Source organism: Prunus dulcis, chromosome 1 (genome assembly GCF_902201215.1).
Source record: "Prunus dulcis chromosome 1, ALMONDv2, whole genome shotgun sequence".
In the NCBI taxonomy this organism is placed as follows: domain Eukaryota; kingdom Viridiplantae; phylum Streptophyta; class Magnoliopsida; order Rosales; family Rosaceae; genus Prunus; species Prunus dulcis.
The window spans coordinates 13,452,168-13,467,333 of record NC_047650.1 but is presented as its reverse complement, the minus strand read 5'-3'; the positions used below and the strand labels follow the sequence as shown (position 1 = coordinate 13,467,333).

The window sequence follows — 15,166 nt, the reverse complement described above, 5'->3', positions numbered from 1 at the left end:
TTTTTAATAGAAGCGATAATCTAAACTACAAATGATAAGAATTTTCCACACAAACACTACTAGGTTGGATTGGAATTTGAGACTATTCATTTTCAAATAAGTCCATTTAACAATACTAAATGTAGCTTGTTTTGGCAACCTTGGGCAGGTGAAATTTAATGCAAGCTTAGGTGTCTAACTGTTCTTCTGAACCAACCAATTGACATTTCATGAGCAATAAAGACCCATTAACTTTCTCACCTATACCGATAAAAGCCTCACTTCTCAGTCACCCACCTTCATTTATAAACCCCATGCTGTGCCGCTCTCCCTCAAATTGCCACCTACAAACTTAAGAAAACCAACTCAAACTAATAATTTTAAGACATCCACTTCCTCTTTCTCATATCTCAGGCCATGGTCTTGGGTATCCAAGAAAACTTGGTCTATGGCATTAAGCTTTCATCAGTCGGGCCAGGCCGGATTACCGGGTCGGATGTGGTTCATGACCCGAGTGGCATGGACTTGGCTATGAAGCTCCACTACCTTAGAGGAGTGTACTTTTTTAGTAGCGAAGCAGCCCAAGGGCTAACCATAGCGCGCATGAAAGAAGCTACGTTCACTTGGCTAAATGTACACTACCGGGCATGCGGACGGTTTCGGAGATCCGAATCCGGCCGGCCCTATCTCAAGTGTAACGATTGTGGGGTGAGGTTCCTTGAAGCACAGTGTGACAAGACGATTGAGGAATGGCTAGAGATGGACTTGTCTCACCAGAAGCTGCTTGCTTCAAACCAAGTGATTGGACCTGAACTATTCTTCTCTCCACTTGTTCTCTTCCAGGTAAAGTTTTACATACATAAAAGAACCCTAAACTTAAGTTGATAACCCAAAAAAAGAGACAGCAATTTGTTAGAAGTTGTAAAAAAGTCTCTCCCTCTTTTTATATGCTTGTTTTGATTGAAGTACATGAAATGATATGATATATAGAATTATTCCTTAGACTTTAATATCTTGCTATTTATAGCAAGCAGGATATATATGATAATATTTGAAGTACTTTAATATCTTGCTAAATTAGGCTATTTATAGCAAGCAGGGTTTTATCATTGAGTTGACAACAGAATATTGAAGGTTAATTCCTTAGACTTTTTTGTTTTGGTGTATTATGCTTTCTCTGCAGGTTACTCATTTCAGATGTGGAGGCATATCATTGGGTCTTAGCTGGGCCCACGTGTTGGGAGATGCCTTTGCAGCTTCCGATTTCATCAACGGCTTGGGGCAAATTATGTCTGCTCTTGAGCCCAATAGGCTACCAAACTATACAACATCAAACACAAAGTTCCAGAAACTTGAAAACCCACCACCCCCACTCTCCATAAAACAGGTGAACCCAGTTGGTGACCATTGGATAACTCCCATTAACTGTAAAATGGAAACACTTTCATTCCCTATCACTGCCACCCAGCTAAACAACTTGCAATTCAAGATATTGGGTCAAAACCAAATTCATCAATTTCCAATTTTTGAACTCATTTCTGCCATAATTTGGCAATGTGTAGCCAAAGTTAGAGGGTCAGAGCCAAAATTGGTGACAATTTGCAAAAATGACCCAAAAGAGAGGCCAAGAGGGGAATGCAGCAACAGTCAGATTATAAGCACAGTCAAGGCAGATTTCAGCATTACAGACGCGGATCCAAAAAAGTTGGCAACCTTGCTAGTCAAGCAAGCCGGGAACGAGAGATCCCAAATAGAAGAAGCTATGGAGAATGATAATGGAGTGGCTGATTTTGTTGTGTATGGAGCCAATTTGACGTTTGTGAATTGGGAAGATGCTGATTTCTATGGGTTGGAAGTGAAAGGGCATAAGCCGGTTTACGTGCATTATAACATACAAGGTGTTGGAGATGAAGGAGCTGTTTTATTGCTGCCAGGGCCTAAAGACTTTGGTGAGGGTAGAGGTGAAGGAAGAGTGGTGAATATTATTTTGCCAGAGGAAGAAGTGTTTGGGCTGAAATCTGAGTTGAGAAAGAATGATCTGTTGCTTGAGAATGAGCTTGAATGAGCGCATATGTGCGGTAATTAGAATTTGGTGTGTGTTAAATGTGATGTGTGGACAATATTTATAGGTAGCTAGATTTCTGTGTAATTGAGAGATGATCAAAGAGTTGAGAAAATATTTATGAAAAATAACTGAGCGTTATGGTTTCTTTTTTTTTCTTTTTTTATTTTATTTTTTTGTTTAGCAACAGAATTCATTTATAGAACCAAAGACATACAAAGAGCGGTATTCCTCGTTAAAACTTTCTTAGGACAACCTCATAGGACAAACCCCAAGGAAGGAAAGAGTATCATACATGTTAAAAAGAGTATCATACATGTCATGGCCTAACAAGGGAGTCCAATTCAGGCCACTTTGGACCATTAAAATAAAAGAACAAATTAAAAATGAAAACTAACACGAGAACCGCAACTAGAGACTAACACAGTAGACCCACATGAGAGGACAGCAGAAATCCCAAATAGTAAACCCACAGGAGAGAACCGCAGCACATCCCAACTATCAAAAGACAACATCAGTCACCTAGAATACTGCAAAAACAACCAAACAAAACGAACAGACAAACAGATTTAGACTATTTGAGGAGAAGAAGGGATAAGAGGAAGGGAAAAGATGAGAGAAAAAGAAAGGGAGATGAGGAGAGGAAGGAGGAAGATGGGTGGAGGGGAGGAGGGGCAGTGGCCACTTCCCCCCTTTAGCTTATTTGCGGTTGGTTGTCATCAAGAAAAAAGAGGACCAGATGCGGCTAGGGTTTTTTACCAATTGAGAAGTAATCGTGAAATTACATTTGTTTGCGTTATGGCTTCTTTGTTTCAATGAATCAACAGAGAGGATTGTGATCAATTAGAATTTAATGTTAGTGGTTGATGTTGTTGGAAGCAAACATGTTATTTTTAGAATTTAAATTTTAGCATATATATATATCAACCCAGGGATTACTTCAAGACAGCCACCTGCAGGTTCACTTCAAGACCGCCCACGACTACACACATAATAAGTACTGATCTTCTTCAGTTCGGAGCACTTAATCATATTGATGACCTAGCTACTTGTTGGGCTAGTTGCCTATGTGTGTCTCTGCATATCTGACTTCAAAATTTTAATATTTTGCCATCTAACGTCGCTTATTGTCGAGCTAGATGTAAACTCCGTCGCTATTTACATTCTCAGTTTATCATATTACTATGTTCTAATATTTTGTCAATGCTAAAGGACTCGCGAGAAGTGCGTAAAAGGTGACACAAGGATGAGAGTACGTAGCATTGCACTTTTATTTTCATTATATAAGAATTTGAATGGAAGAGAGAAAATCCTTTTAATTATTTGAGTTATAAGTTTCTTCATAGTATTGCGTATTATTATTGATATGATATGCCAAATTTACTTTCTTTCTTTTTTTTTAAATTCTTTTTTTGATCTTTTACAATAAAATTTGAGTGTTGTTAAACGAACTTTAAAATTAACTGAGTACACCCTATGATCTAAGTACACCCTAATATTTTAATTAAAATATAAAATTAACTAAGTACACCCTATAAAACTATCAAAAATACCCCTGATACACCCTAATACTTGTAGCATTATTTTATAGTTAATTTTCAGCTTGATTTTTTTAGTAGTATTTATAAATCTTTGACTTTTCATATGGATTTATGCTTCTACTAAAACTGTTGACACTTTTTTTGCAATTCCAAGTTCTTGCAATTACCACATCTTTCGTTAAAAACACAATAAGACAAGCAATCTTTTGATTAGGGTTGAATATAATTAGTACGGTGTACTTATTAAAATTATATTTGTTTCAAAATTCCATATATCTTTTTTGGTCATTTTATATTAGAATAAATTAGTAATTCAATATATACTTTTATAGTATGGTATACTCAATTAATTTTAAAATTAGTTTAGCAACACTTTAAAATTTTCCTCCAAAATTAAGTGCTATTGGCTGTCATGGTATAATAAATGAGGAGTCAATTTGCGGATGAATGTTTTGCACCACCGCTCATGACTTAATGAGGGCATGTGATCACCGTCGATTTACGGGCTCTCCTAATTGTGGTCCAAGACAATTAGGACCACTATGAATATTTGATTTGAGTCATGATTTGGGACAACTCATGATTGAGGTCATTTTCCTCTTTTTAATTTTGAAGTGAATAATTGGCTAAGGGTTTTTTTTTTTTTTTTTTTCTTTTACAATACTTTGGGCCTAATAAAAATATTTATATACTGTTTTTAAAATTTTTAAAAAAAACATAAATATATGTATATATAGGAGTTTCTACAAATTGGGGCCCTCTCAATTCTGGGGTCTTAGGTGGCCTCCATACCTGCTTGTATTTAGGACCTCCTCAATGTTACAATCAATAATCCAAGATGATAGATATCTAAATTAGAAACCGTTTGGGACTACTTTTATAACAAGCATTTCTGTTCAAGTGCTTTTACTACAATAACGTAAAATTTTTTGTTAAAATGCTTCCTGTTGAAAGCACCTATGATTCTATGAACAATTTTAAATTATTCTACAAATGAAGTCAAAAAGCGTTTTTTATTATATTTTGGAAGCACTTTCGAACAAGCTTTTAATTATTCAATAACGATTTCGACACATCATAAATAAATAAATAAAATTACAATAGTCTCCTTTCAAATTCAATCCACTAAGCCACTTCCCTACTTCAAACAGTAAACCAAAAACGAATTAAGAAGTACGTAGCGAGAATAATTGCCACCTGGGAACAGACTTTAATTTCTCCTATTTTCTGATAGGTGAGAGAGCAACTTGTGGTGGGAACCTAAGGGTCCAGATTAATCAAGGTGATAGGGATCAAGATGAAAGCAACGGCTTCCTCAATTATTTACCATTTGTATTTATTAAAATAAACACATTAATTAAGCCCTTATTTCATGCACGCAAATGATCTTTTCTAGCCTCGTGGTTTGTTCGTCATTTGGCTTTGGGATTCAGGTAGTTTGCACCCCAGTTCAACTCCCAACAGTTGCAACACCTAGTGGCTAGCGGCAAATTCAGTTCTATGAGTGAGAATTAATCGAGGTACGCACAAGCTGACCCGAACACTTCATTGTACTTACTAAAATAAAATAAAATAAAAAAAGATCTTTTATGGCCCTGGCCCATGGAATTAACATTTAATGTGAAATTAATGGACTAGCATTATGGTTTTGCAAGGAATGCTCGTGAGATCCAATCCAAATGAAGGAGGCCGCATTAGCAGACTAGCTTTTGGTTTTGAGGTTTTCTTTGCATGGGTTGTTTTATGAAACAAATACATGCATTTGCTTCCTAATATACTTCCTGAATACAAGCGAGTTTAAAAGAAAAAGAAATGGAGGGAGAGGAGAGCTTGGAGGAGAGAAAAATGGTGTTTATTGTCGGTGTCTGATCTGATTAGAGATGCATTAATGCATTAATCGGATCAACTAGGAGGGGGCAATTGATCCGATTCTCATTCTTTAGGGTATTTGATGAAGAATTTTATGTGAGACCCACTTATTAAACATGTCTGTTTTTTTAGGTGTTTTAATCATTTCCAGTTTATTATTAATTGATTTGAGAGATACGTCCTATATATTTATGATATATAGATGGAGTTTCAAGTGATGATAGCTTGGTAGATGAATGTGTTATTACGTGATTATGAGAGCTTCCAGTACTGAAGTTGAAGTCCCCAAGGTCATAATTCATTGTGGTTGATCATCATCAAAATTGAAATGTATAGCTAGGTGGCATATGTGGTAATATGGTTATATGGTACATCTTGTATACGTGTTATAATATGAGTGAACGACATGATTTATTTTTCTCCTTGTAGAGAATCATATTAATTATCCATTTATATTATAACATGTGTACGAAATATATCACATAACTGTACTATCGTAATATTCTATAATCTCTTTTTTCTTTCTTTTTTTTTTTTTTTTTTTTTTTTTTTTTTTTTTTTTTTTTTTTTTTTTTTTTTTTTTTTTTTAAGGAAGGCAGTAGAAGATTGGAGTTACACATAAAACCCAAAATTTAAAATTAAAAGAAAAAATATATTTTTATTATTGATAAGTCAGTGGTGAGATGACTAGATAACAATAACAGAGAACATGGTTGGAAAATCAACTTGAAGACAAAAGACCATCTCACAATCAATATAATGAACTTGTCACTAGTCTTATCCAGTATCCACTTGTTCTTTTGAGGTGAGATTGAGAAGGCATTCCAATTTCCAACTAGGATAAAATTTGCTGGCTTTCATTTTCACTTCATTGTTTGGATTTGGGGCTGGCTGTATAAGAATTCATTGCTGATCAAAAGCCCAGCGTCTAACAATCACATACACAAACAAACAATGAAAAACCCAAACTTCAGACTTTATAGGGCCATGGGACTTTAATTCATGGACTTGCACTATGTTGGCCTTTTTTTTCTTTCCTTTTTTTGTTGTTGTTATTGTCAGAATGGTAATGCTACTTCATTCATCATTAATTTTGGTTATTGTGATTTTAGTTTTCTCAATTTCGTCACTGTTTTCTCAATTTTTCTCTAACTGGCTTCAAATCACAACCAAAAATTTGCTTAAACTCATGAATATTACTCAAGGATTGTTCAAAATCATGTATATAGCCTTGAATTTGATTTTCAAACAAGAATAATCTTTGAAACTCAATTTCTCTATCAAATAAACACGAAATTTAAAATTGGAATTAGTTTTAGAAAGCTTATAAGGCGACCTTTCAATCTTCCAACATCATTTCTCTCCAAAACAAATGGATAATTTTTCCTAAATTGCAAATTTGAAATTTTCTAATTAATTACCACTATGACCAAAATTGCTTTACATAATCAAACACGGTGATCAAATTGAGACTATGAACTAATGTACCAAACCCACAAAAATTAGATGTACCAAAGTTGTGCCCTAAAACCCATGAACTTGTGCCGATTCACATTTTGGTCATTTAATTCGAAAAATTGTTGGAATCCCTCAACTCCACTTTCGTTAGAATTGTTGGTGCTGCCTTCGTAATATGTTATATTTTCCGTCAAACTATGGGCAAAATAGTCATTTTAGGAAGTTTTTACTTCTTGGGCATTTTAGGATCAATGATCCATAACTCATGTCTGATTTACATTTTGGTTCTCCAACTCGAATATTGGCTCTACTAGTACATCACTTTCCCTTGTACCATGGGACCAACGAACAAAATGATGTTCCAAATCCCTAAAGCCCCAGCCACTCCTTCCTCCTCCCCTTCTCCCTCGTTCTCAAACTTCACCCCCAAATCCCCAATTTCTTCTGAAAAACCGGCTTGGCTTGCTATAAAGAGAAGAGGGTGGCTTAGACCCACCTGAGCTTTAATGTCACTCGTCTTAACTCTCAAGTTGCCAAGTTGAAGGTTTAATAAATAAAGTTACTCAAGTTGCCAAGTTGCCATTTTTGAAGTTAACTACATAAATATCCGGATTTTCCAATGAAAAGTAGTTGCCTACTTTCTCTCTCTCTGCAAGTAGAAACATTTTTCCAGCTAATGTAGCAAACACAGTCAAATTGTTCAAGAGTCAGGCAGCCTATAGTTTAATTTTTAACAGACATTTTTATAGAAATTGTTTTATAAGTGACAGCAATATTATATCCTATTCAAACTCAAGACCAACATCTGGAACTTCCTTGCATCAAAACGTTAGCACAAAAACAATCTCCTGCATTTCAGAAGCAATTATTAGACAGATGTTTTATTCCAAGAACAAAAACAAAACTTTATGTACAATATATCTCGCCTATAATTATGTGTTTTCATGGACAGGGATGCAACTTTGCAAGTTTCTAATTTAACCATCCGTCTGATTAGCATATCGAAATACTTTCCTTGCTTAGCAGGGTACATATGGAAGTAACTAAACGGTAGGCTTCAGTTTCCTCTGTCAATGCCAACCGTGACTAAGAAGGTAAGGTAGAGAAGATATACTGGTATATATGTACACAAGAACATCAGAGAACCTATTTATTGTTTTTCGGATGATCCTTCCCTTTGGCGGCGCATTCGAGCTCCCCATGACATATGTTCTCTAGCATTCTTGTTCATGCTTCTTCTCTTCAACCCAGATAGCTGACTTTGCCATCGATTCTTCCAGTCGCCTTTTTCCTCCATTCCCTGAAATTGTAAATTCCAAGTTAAAATTTAATGCAAATGTCATGAATTAGAGAGTCTATATTAGGAATATCATCACCCCAGCTGCCTATAAAGGATAAAAACAGAGGAGAAGCTAAAAGAAACTAATCTTGACCATTTTATTTTAAGGTTAAAACTATAAAGGTCACAAATACATGCAAAACTAAACGTGCCCCTAACTCAAAGAAGGATTGACATAACCAAGTACACTAATCCATAAGCTACAAATGAGAAAACCATACTAGCAGAACTCAGAAGTTTCACATATATGGAAGGTTTAGACATTTGAGAATGAGAGATAACTCTTAAAGAAGTGATTATGAGATACCATGAATGATTGACAATGTACAATGATGAAGGAAACAAGAGGCTGCTAAAGCACAAGCCGAACGGAAACTAGGCACCGGAGCTTCAACAAAGGGTTGAGAACTGTACCAAAGATATAACAAAACATCCAAGAAGATACAACTATTTCTTTATTTTTAAAATTTTGAAGCACCTTCCTTCATCATGTATGTCACAAAAGTAAACCAATAATTCAGCAGAGAAAAAGTTGGAGGGAAAAAATACATTTACACAATACCAATTTCAATAAGAATAGAATAAGCCAAAGAAGGAGAACGAAAAAGAAATCATCACATACCCAAAACAAACCAGTAAACACAAAGAGAGCACCGAAAGAAAAAGAAGAACAAAAATGAAAATCAACACAGAAAAAGAAATAAAATACTGAAATCCCCAATACCAAAACTCAACAACCAGATAATGAAGCCCATATCGATTCTCTAGAGAAGAGAAGTAACAATTCCAATAACAAAACTGAAAACCCAGAGAAGTCCTCCGAAAATTAACACAAAAGTCATCAGAAAATCTAAATACAACCCAAAATACCTCATCATATTGGCATCTCCTTGCAGAGAAAGCAAGGTGAAGACCTCTGGCCATGTCTCGATCATACATAGCTCTCCTTCTCGAATCAGACAAGGTCTCATAAGCCTCCTGAACCCGAATAAACTTCTCCGTATTCTCCTCGACCCGGTCCGGAGGCGATACGTCCGGGTGGTACTTCCGGGCCAGCAGCTTGTACGCCTGCTTGATTTGGGTCACGGATCCGGATTCGGGTATGCCCAGAAGCTCGTAGAAAGTGAGTTCCTTGTGCTCGGCCACCATGACCCCATCGTTGATTGCGGCCTTGGCTTCGAGTCTGAGCGACCCAAATCCGCTCCGGAACAAAAAATCGGGTTTTGGGAAGAGGAAGTTGGGTTTCCGGTCGGGTATGGGTCTTCTGGTGGAGATGGCTGTGTGGGTTGTGGGGATGTAGAAGCAGGAATCGCTTCCTGAGATTGCTAATCCATAGCTTCGCATCTTTCTCTGTTTTTCACTGTTTCTGGTTCAATGGGTTTGCTTGCTCTTCTGCAAATGCTAGCTTTCTCTGTCTTTTTATCTGTCTTTGCTCTACTGCAAATGTTCAGAAAAAATAAAAATAGTGAAAATGAAAGGGTGAAAGCATGAAGACATTTATATTTGTGGAGCTCATTGAATAGTGGGGCTACAGCACAAGGTATATCATATATGTATATAGCTGCTGGCTTTTGATCCAATGGGCAGTTTGGTAGTTTTGTTCTTTGATGTGGGAGGGACAATTTGGTTTTGTAACCTACCAAAAGAAATAGAGAGAGATCAATATTTTTTTACTAAAATAAGGAAGTTTCTACTAACCCTTGAGATTTATAATGGCATTCCTTTTACTTCATTCCTTATTATGTAAGTAAAATCTCTTACATTCCTATCAATAGCAGTGTGACATATGTGTATAAGTTTTTCTTTTTGTATTTTTTATGAATTATTTTTGCATATACGTTAAATTGTGATTCACAAAAATGAGCAGTATCTCCTTATAAGTAAGATAAGGAGGCAAGTAGTATCTTTACCAAAAATACTCTTGCTCACTAATTTACTACTTTTTAGCAAAAATACTCTTGCACATTGGTTTATCACTTTTTATCAGAAATACTATAGCTCACTGGTTTACTACTTTTTACCAAAAATACTATTGCTCACTGATTTACCACTTTTTACTAAAAATACTCTTGCTCACTGATTTACCCACTTTTTACCAAAAATACTCATGCTCACTAGTTTGAGAAATTATAGAATGATATGGTAATATCACGTCAGCGTATAATATTCCTACTCAAATACAGTCACGTGTAAATTTTATATAAAAAAATTAATTATTATTTTACAGCTGGATTTTTTACTTTATAAATTCTTAATTTTGAAATAAAATTAGAAAATTTTAGTTCCACCACCAACTTCAACCCACATACACCTTGGAATATTTTCAGACCGGGATCTAGACCCTCAAGAACGAACCCATTTTTAATTATCAAGACACTACTCCATTTCATCATCATCAATACCAGTTTAATCCTTCTCCCTCTAAACCCGCTGTCTACAATTAGTATAAGGGGTGAAGATATTGGAAGGGAGAGGGGTGGCTGTCATAGAAGGTAGTTGGGATTAGGGTTGTTGGGTTGGGAGAGAGGTGATTGTTAGGAAATTTTACTTTTTTATTTTTCTAATTTTATTTCAAAAGTGAAGAATTAAACTAAAAAATCCAGCTTTGAAAAGATAATTAATTTCTTTTCTAAAATAGACACGTGGTTATATTTGAATGGGAGTATTATACGCTGACGTGGTATTACCGTACTATTCTATAATTTCTCCACTAATTTACCCACTTACCAAATAATAATCTTGATTTATTTTTGCTACAAACCAAAATTTTAGCTACTTCATACACAATATTTTTAAAATAAAATAAAAAGGAAAAAAAATGCATGTTTTTAACATTTTCAAGGTAGTTTTTTTTTTTTTCAAAGTAAAATTAAATGTTTGGAGAGCTAAAGTCAACTTACTAGTCCTCAAGAGAGAGATGAGGTTGCAGTTTTGATGAGGTTAAAGAGGTTGTTGGAGAGAGTTTTTTTATGTGGCTCACCCTTTTTTTGTTATTTTTTTTAATAGAAAAAGCGATAATATTTATTGAATATGGAAAGTAATAAGTACAAAAACCAAGCTATGTCTTCGAGGATTAGGCAAGTGTCTCTACATCAATGGGCTCATACGTCAGGCTAACAAAGTAGCCGTACCCACTCAATTGCAAGCAGGAGCAGGAGCCTTGCCTGAAAAAACTCCTAGATGCAATCCTACAGATAAAATCTTGTGGTTCCTCAAACCAAGAGATGACTGTGCCAATATTTAGGCGAAAGCATGCAAACCGATTAGCCACTATGTTTGCAGTACGACAAATATGAGTAAAAACTTCTCTAGTGATATGTGGCAACATAATCTTGGTGTCTTCCACTATAGCACAGATAAAATACTGATCCGTAGTAGTAGTCCTCAAACCAAAGACGATCTGGAGAGAATTGCTCTAAAAAAACAAAATTAGTGAAACCCCTTTCCACCACTAACACTGCACCATCTCTGGCAACTATTGCTCAAACTTGTGTTGCGGAATAGATGTTATCTACATGTAATACCCTTCCTGTAACAAAGTCACCTTCAAAGTCACGTACAACAATGCCCACTCCACCCTTGGTGCTGCCTGTTGCCCAAGAGAAACATTGATCTTTGAACACCCCGACTTCGGTTTAGTCCACTTATGGGCCTCCATGAGTGTGTGAGCAGGACCACCCTGTTTGGCATGGACTCGTGCAAAGTTAGACAGTCGAACAACAGCACCATGGTTAATTTTGTCCGAGGACGGGTTCTTGTTGTTCCAAAGCTTGTCATTTCTTACCTCCCAAATTGCCCAACTAGTAGATAGAAAGAGTTCGAAGACAACATGAGGATGATTCTCCGCACATCATAAAAACCAGTCATGTACTCCTTGATCCCGAGATTACGCTCCAGAACCACCCAAAATGGAGCTAGTCCAAACACCACGAGCAAAAAGGAATTCCCGCATAATATGGATAGTAGATTCTATTTCATGTGTGCCACAAAAAAAAAAAAAAAAAAAAAAGCAAGAGATCTCTAGTGCCACCCGTCGTTTTGAGAGTAGTTATTTTAGAATTTCAAAACTGTTAAAAAAACTATTGAAGATGTTCTAAGAGTTTCCATAATCTTATTTTCAGACTTAATTTCTTAAATTCCAAAAGTGCTCTCATGATTAATCAATTTAGCGTATGTGGCGAAAAGTTGTCTTGAATATGATATTAAGGTCTTGATTTACAGCTTGAATCATACCAAAAACAAAATAAAAAAGCATGAATCATGAATGTCCAGAAAAGATGGAAACAAAATTGAAATAAATGGTGTGAGCATGAATAAAATAATATATATGTGGAGTACATTGGTTTGGACATTATATACCAACGGAGCATCTTAATCCAAGGGTGATTTTTTGGTCAAATCTTAATCCCATGGTGATTTGGTGTTTTCATTTTGAGGATTTTGATCAAAGGACAATTTGGTACTTTTGCTTCTTGACGTGACTTTTAAAATCTACCAAAATAAGATGAGAGGGGTTTTATTGAAATAACTCTTTAAGTTCTTACTAAGCTGCCAATAAAGTTTAATTCAGTAGAAAAAAAGTATTGATTTGCAAATTAGCGGTTTGAAGTTCGACCTATATGGCACCTTGGTAGAGAATATGTGTGAAAAAATACGTCTTTTCTGTTATAATTTAGACTATCACTTGTACTTAAAAAAAATTCCTACTAAAAATAATCATGCCTGCTTGCTGACTCACTTACCAAAAACTAAGAGAGCTTCTAGTTTCTTACTCACTTACCAAACTAAAAAAATAATAATCACTTGCTAGCAAGAAGACAAAATCTTTACAACTTCACACACAATAACAATTTTTAAAATCTTATTTTTACTTATAAGTCTAAATACCGAAAATATCCTCATGATTATCTAATGCCCAGAGTTATAAAGTATGTGTGGTGTGGAAACTTGCTTTAGAGGATGATCATCATCCAAATGGATGTCGTCATATATTCTCTTTTGTGTCTTGTGCTTACCCATATTTGGTTTGGTTGCCTCTTCTGCCTCTAGAATGTAATAATTTGTGAATAATTTGTCAACCAAAATGCATAAAATATTAATTATGGCCCTTTTATGATTAATAATAGAAGCAAAAGTGTCGGCTAATAATAAGCAGAGAGATTCAAACACAAAATTTTAGGTGCAAAAGTAACTGTTCTTAACTGCTTGAGCTACAAACTCTTCGAAAATAACTTTAGTCGCATACATAATATATGTGATCCTTCTAGTATATTTTAAAGCAATAGTGTTGAATCCATCATTTTTTTGAATTTACAGATGCAAGGCAATATAGTAGAGTGAGTCATCAATGTATATGTTACGGCTCTAGTTCTAAATTGAGAATCTTGTGACATCCAAATGGACGACCACGTGCAGTAACGAAACGCATCGACATCAAGAGTCATGACACGAGTGCACGTAAGGCAGGGCACTTTAAAATGGAGATAATAGAAAAATATAGAAGATATTAGAGATATTTAGTGATATACCCATTTCTAGCACTAATATTATAAATAAACCCTACACAATTGAATTCCTATAAACAAACCCAAAAAAAACCCAAAAAATGATAGCTAGCCTTATTGAATTTAATATTGATTATTAAATTACTTTGATGCCCTATTGAGTGCTTTGGGTATTTTTATGAGATTTTGGGGTTGGGCTTGTTTTAAGAAATTGATGGCAGTTTTGTAATTTATAAGAAGTTAAAAGCTTTTTTGTTATGTTGTAAATGGGCTTTGGGTGTGTTTCTAAAGTCCATTTTATATAGGGTATTTTTATAATTTGGGCCCCCATATTGGGTATAATAGTGAATCTCCCAAGATATTATGAGATATTTTGGTTGTAATGTGAAAAATATTTATAAAAAAAAATGAAGCAAAAGGAAAAGGCAGGTCATCAGCTGACAGGATCAAAACATAACACACAAACCTTAATTATAGAATGTTTTTGGGCTAATAAATAAAGCTATTACTTACAAGAATAATAGATGGGAATGGATTTTTTCTTTAAAATGTGATATAATTTACCACTACGTATTGCAATTTTGACAATTATTGCGCTATATAATAAATTGGATGGAATAACTTGCAAGGCATGGCTTGTGCATTAAACATGTTTTATGCAAGCAATTGTCTAAATCTCGACTGCAAGGGAAGGAGAATTAATTCAGATTGAAGTGGACAGTCACACTGTCTTATCTAATTAGCCGAAAATATTAATTTTATAATGTCGTTTTGAATTACTTTTAGTTAAATACTAGCTGGATCCTTTGATTTATTCACAAAAAACAAAGATAAGAAGATAAAGCACATAATAAAATCATCAATCATCAATACTGAATCATTTTATTGATAGTTTTTTTACTTATAAACCTCAGACAATTTGTCAAAATACTCAATGCGTAGGTACTGTACTAGTTTGAAAATTTGAAGGACGCAAAAGTCAGCAGCAGCTTGTAATTTTAAGAACACATGCATTGATCACATACACCAATCCAGGGACTGAAAAATTGATAATGTTACTGCGAGAATTACTTATTCCATATTCTCAAGATCATTTTCTTTTCTTCCCATTTAATCAGTTTTAATGTTATTTATTATTATTCATTTTAGTTGATTACATCACTCAATTCTGTAATGTTTACAAATGAGTTATTATTTTATATTGTTGCTTTTTTGGGAATGGTGGTGCTTTTTTGGGAATGGTGGTGGTGGTGGTGGTGGTTGGTGGGAATGGTGGGTTATGGTAGAAAGTGGTGGAGCTGGTAGGAGAGATGAGGTTGGACATGAAATGAACATTTTACCTTTAAATTCAACAGAAAACATAACATAGGGTCAACAGTGCTAATGAAAATGAAGTTGAGAGACTACATCAACT

At 35.0% G+C, this 15,166-nt stretch overlaps 2 protein-coding genes across 2 annotated transcripts; one reads left to right on the top strand and one right to left on the bottom strand.

The window, feature by feature from the left end:
* Positions 1 to 275: 275 nt before the first annotated feature.
* Positions 276 to 2,189, top strand: LOC117616527 (protein ECERIFERUM 26-like). The gene is made up of 2 exons (XM_034345869.1): positions 276 to 822; positions 1,163 to 2,189. Exons 1-2 carry the CDS (start codon positions 397 to 399, stop codon positions 2,042 to 2,044), a joined length of 1,308 nt encoding a protein of 435 aa, XP_034201760.1. The 5' UTR covers positions 276 to 396; the 3' UTR covers positions 2,045 to 2,189.
* Positions 2,190 to 7,738: 5,549 nt separating this feature from the next.
* LOC117616383 (chaperone protein dnaJ 20, chloroplastic) lies at positions 7,739 to 9,784 on the bottom strand. The gene is made up of 2 exons (XM_034345689.1): positions 9,119 to 9,784; positions 7,739 to 8,209 (listed from the first exon to the last, which is right to left on the bottom strand). Exons 1-2 carry the CDS (start codon positions 9,590 to 9,592, stop codon positions 8,060 to 8,062), a joined length of 624 nt encoding a protein of 207 aa, XP_034201580.1. The 5' UTR covers positions 9,593 to 9,784; the 3' UTR covers positions 7,739 to 8,059.
* Between the last annotated feature and the right edge of the window lie 5,382 nt (positions 9,785 to 15,166).

What these genes read in the sequence shown, in the direction of transcription:
- LOC117616383 (XM_034345689.1), bottom strand. Translation starts at nt 9,592, where the DNA reads ATGCGAAGCTATGGATTAGCAATCTCAGGAAGCGATTCCTGCTTCTAC. An exon ending in GGAGATGCCAATATGATGAG is followed by an intron (nt 8,210 to 9,118) that starts GTATTTTGGGTT and finishes TTACAATTTCAG; the next exon opens with GGAATGGAGGAAAAAGGCGA.
- LOC117616527 (XM_034345869.1), top strand. Translation starts at nt 397, where the DNA reads ATGGTCTTGGGTATCCAAGAAAACTTGGTCTATGGCATTAAGCTTTCA. An exon ending in CTCCACTTGTTCTCTTCCAG is followed by an intron (nt 823 to 1,162) that starts GTAAAGTTTTAC and finishes CTTTCTCTGCAG; the next exon opens with GTTACTCATTTCAGATGTGG.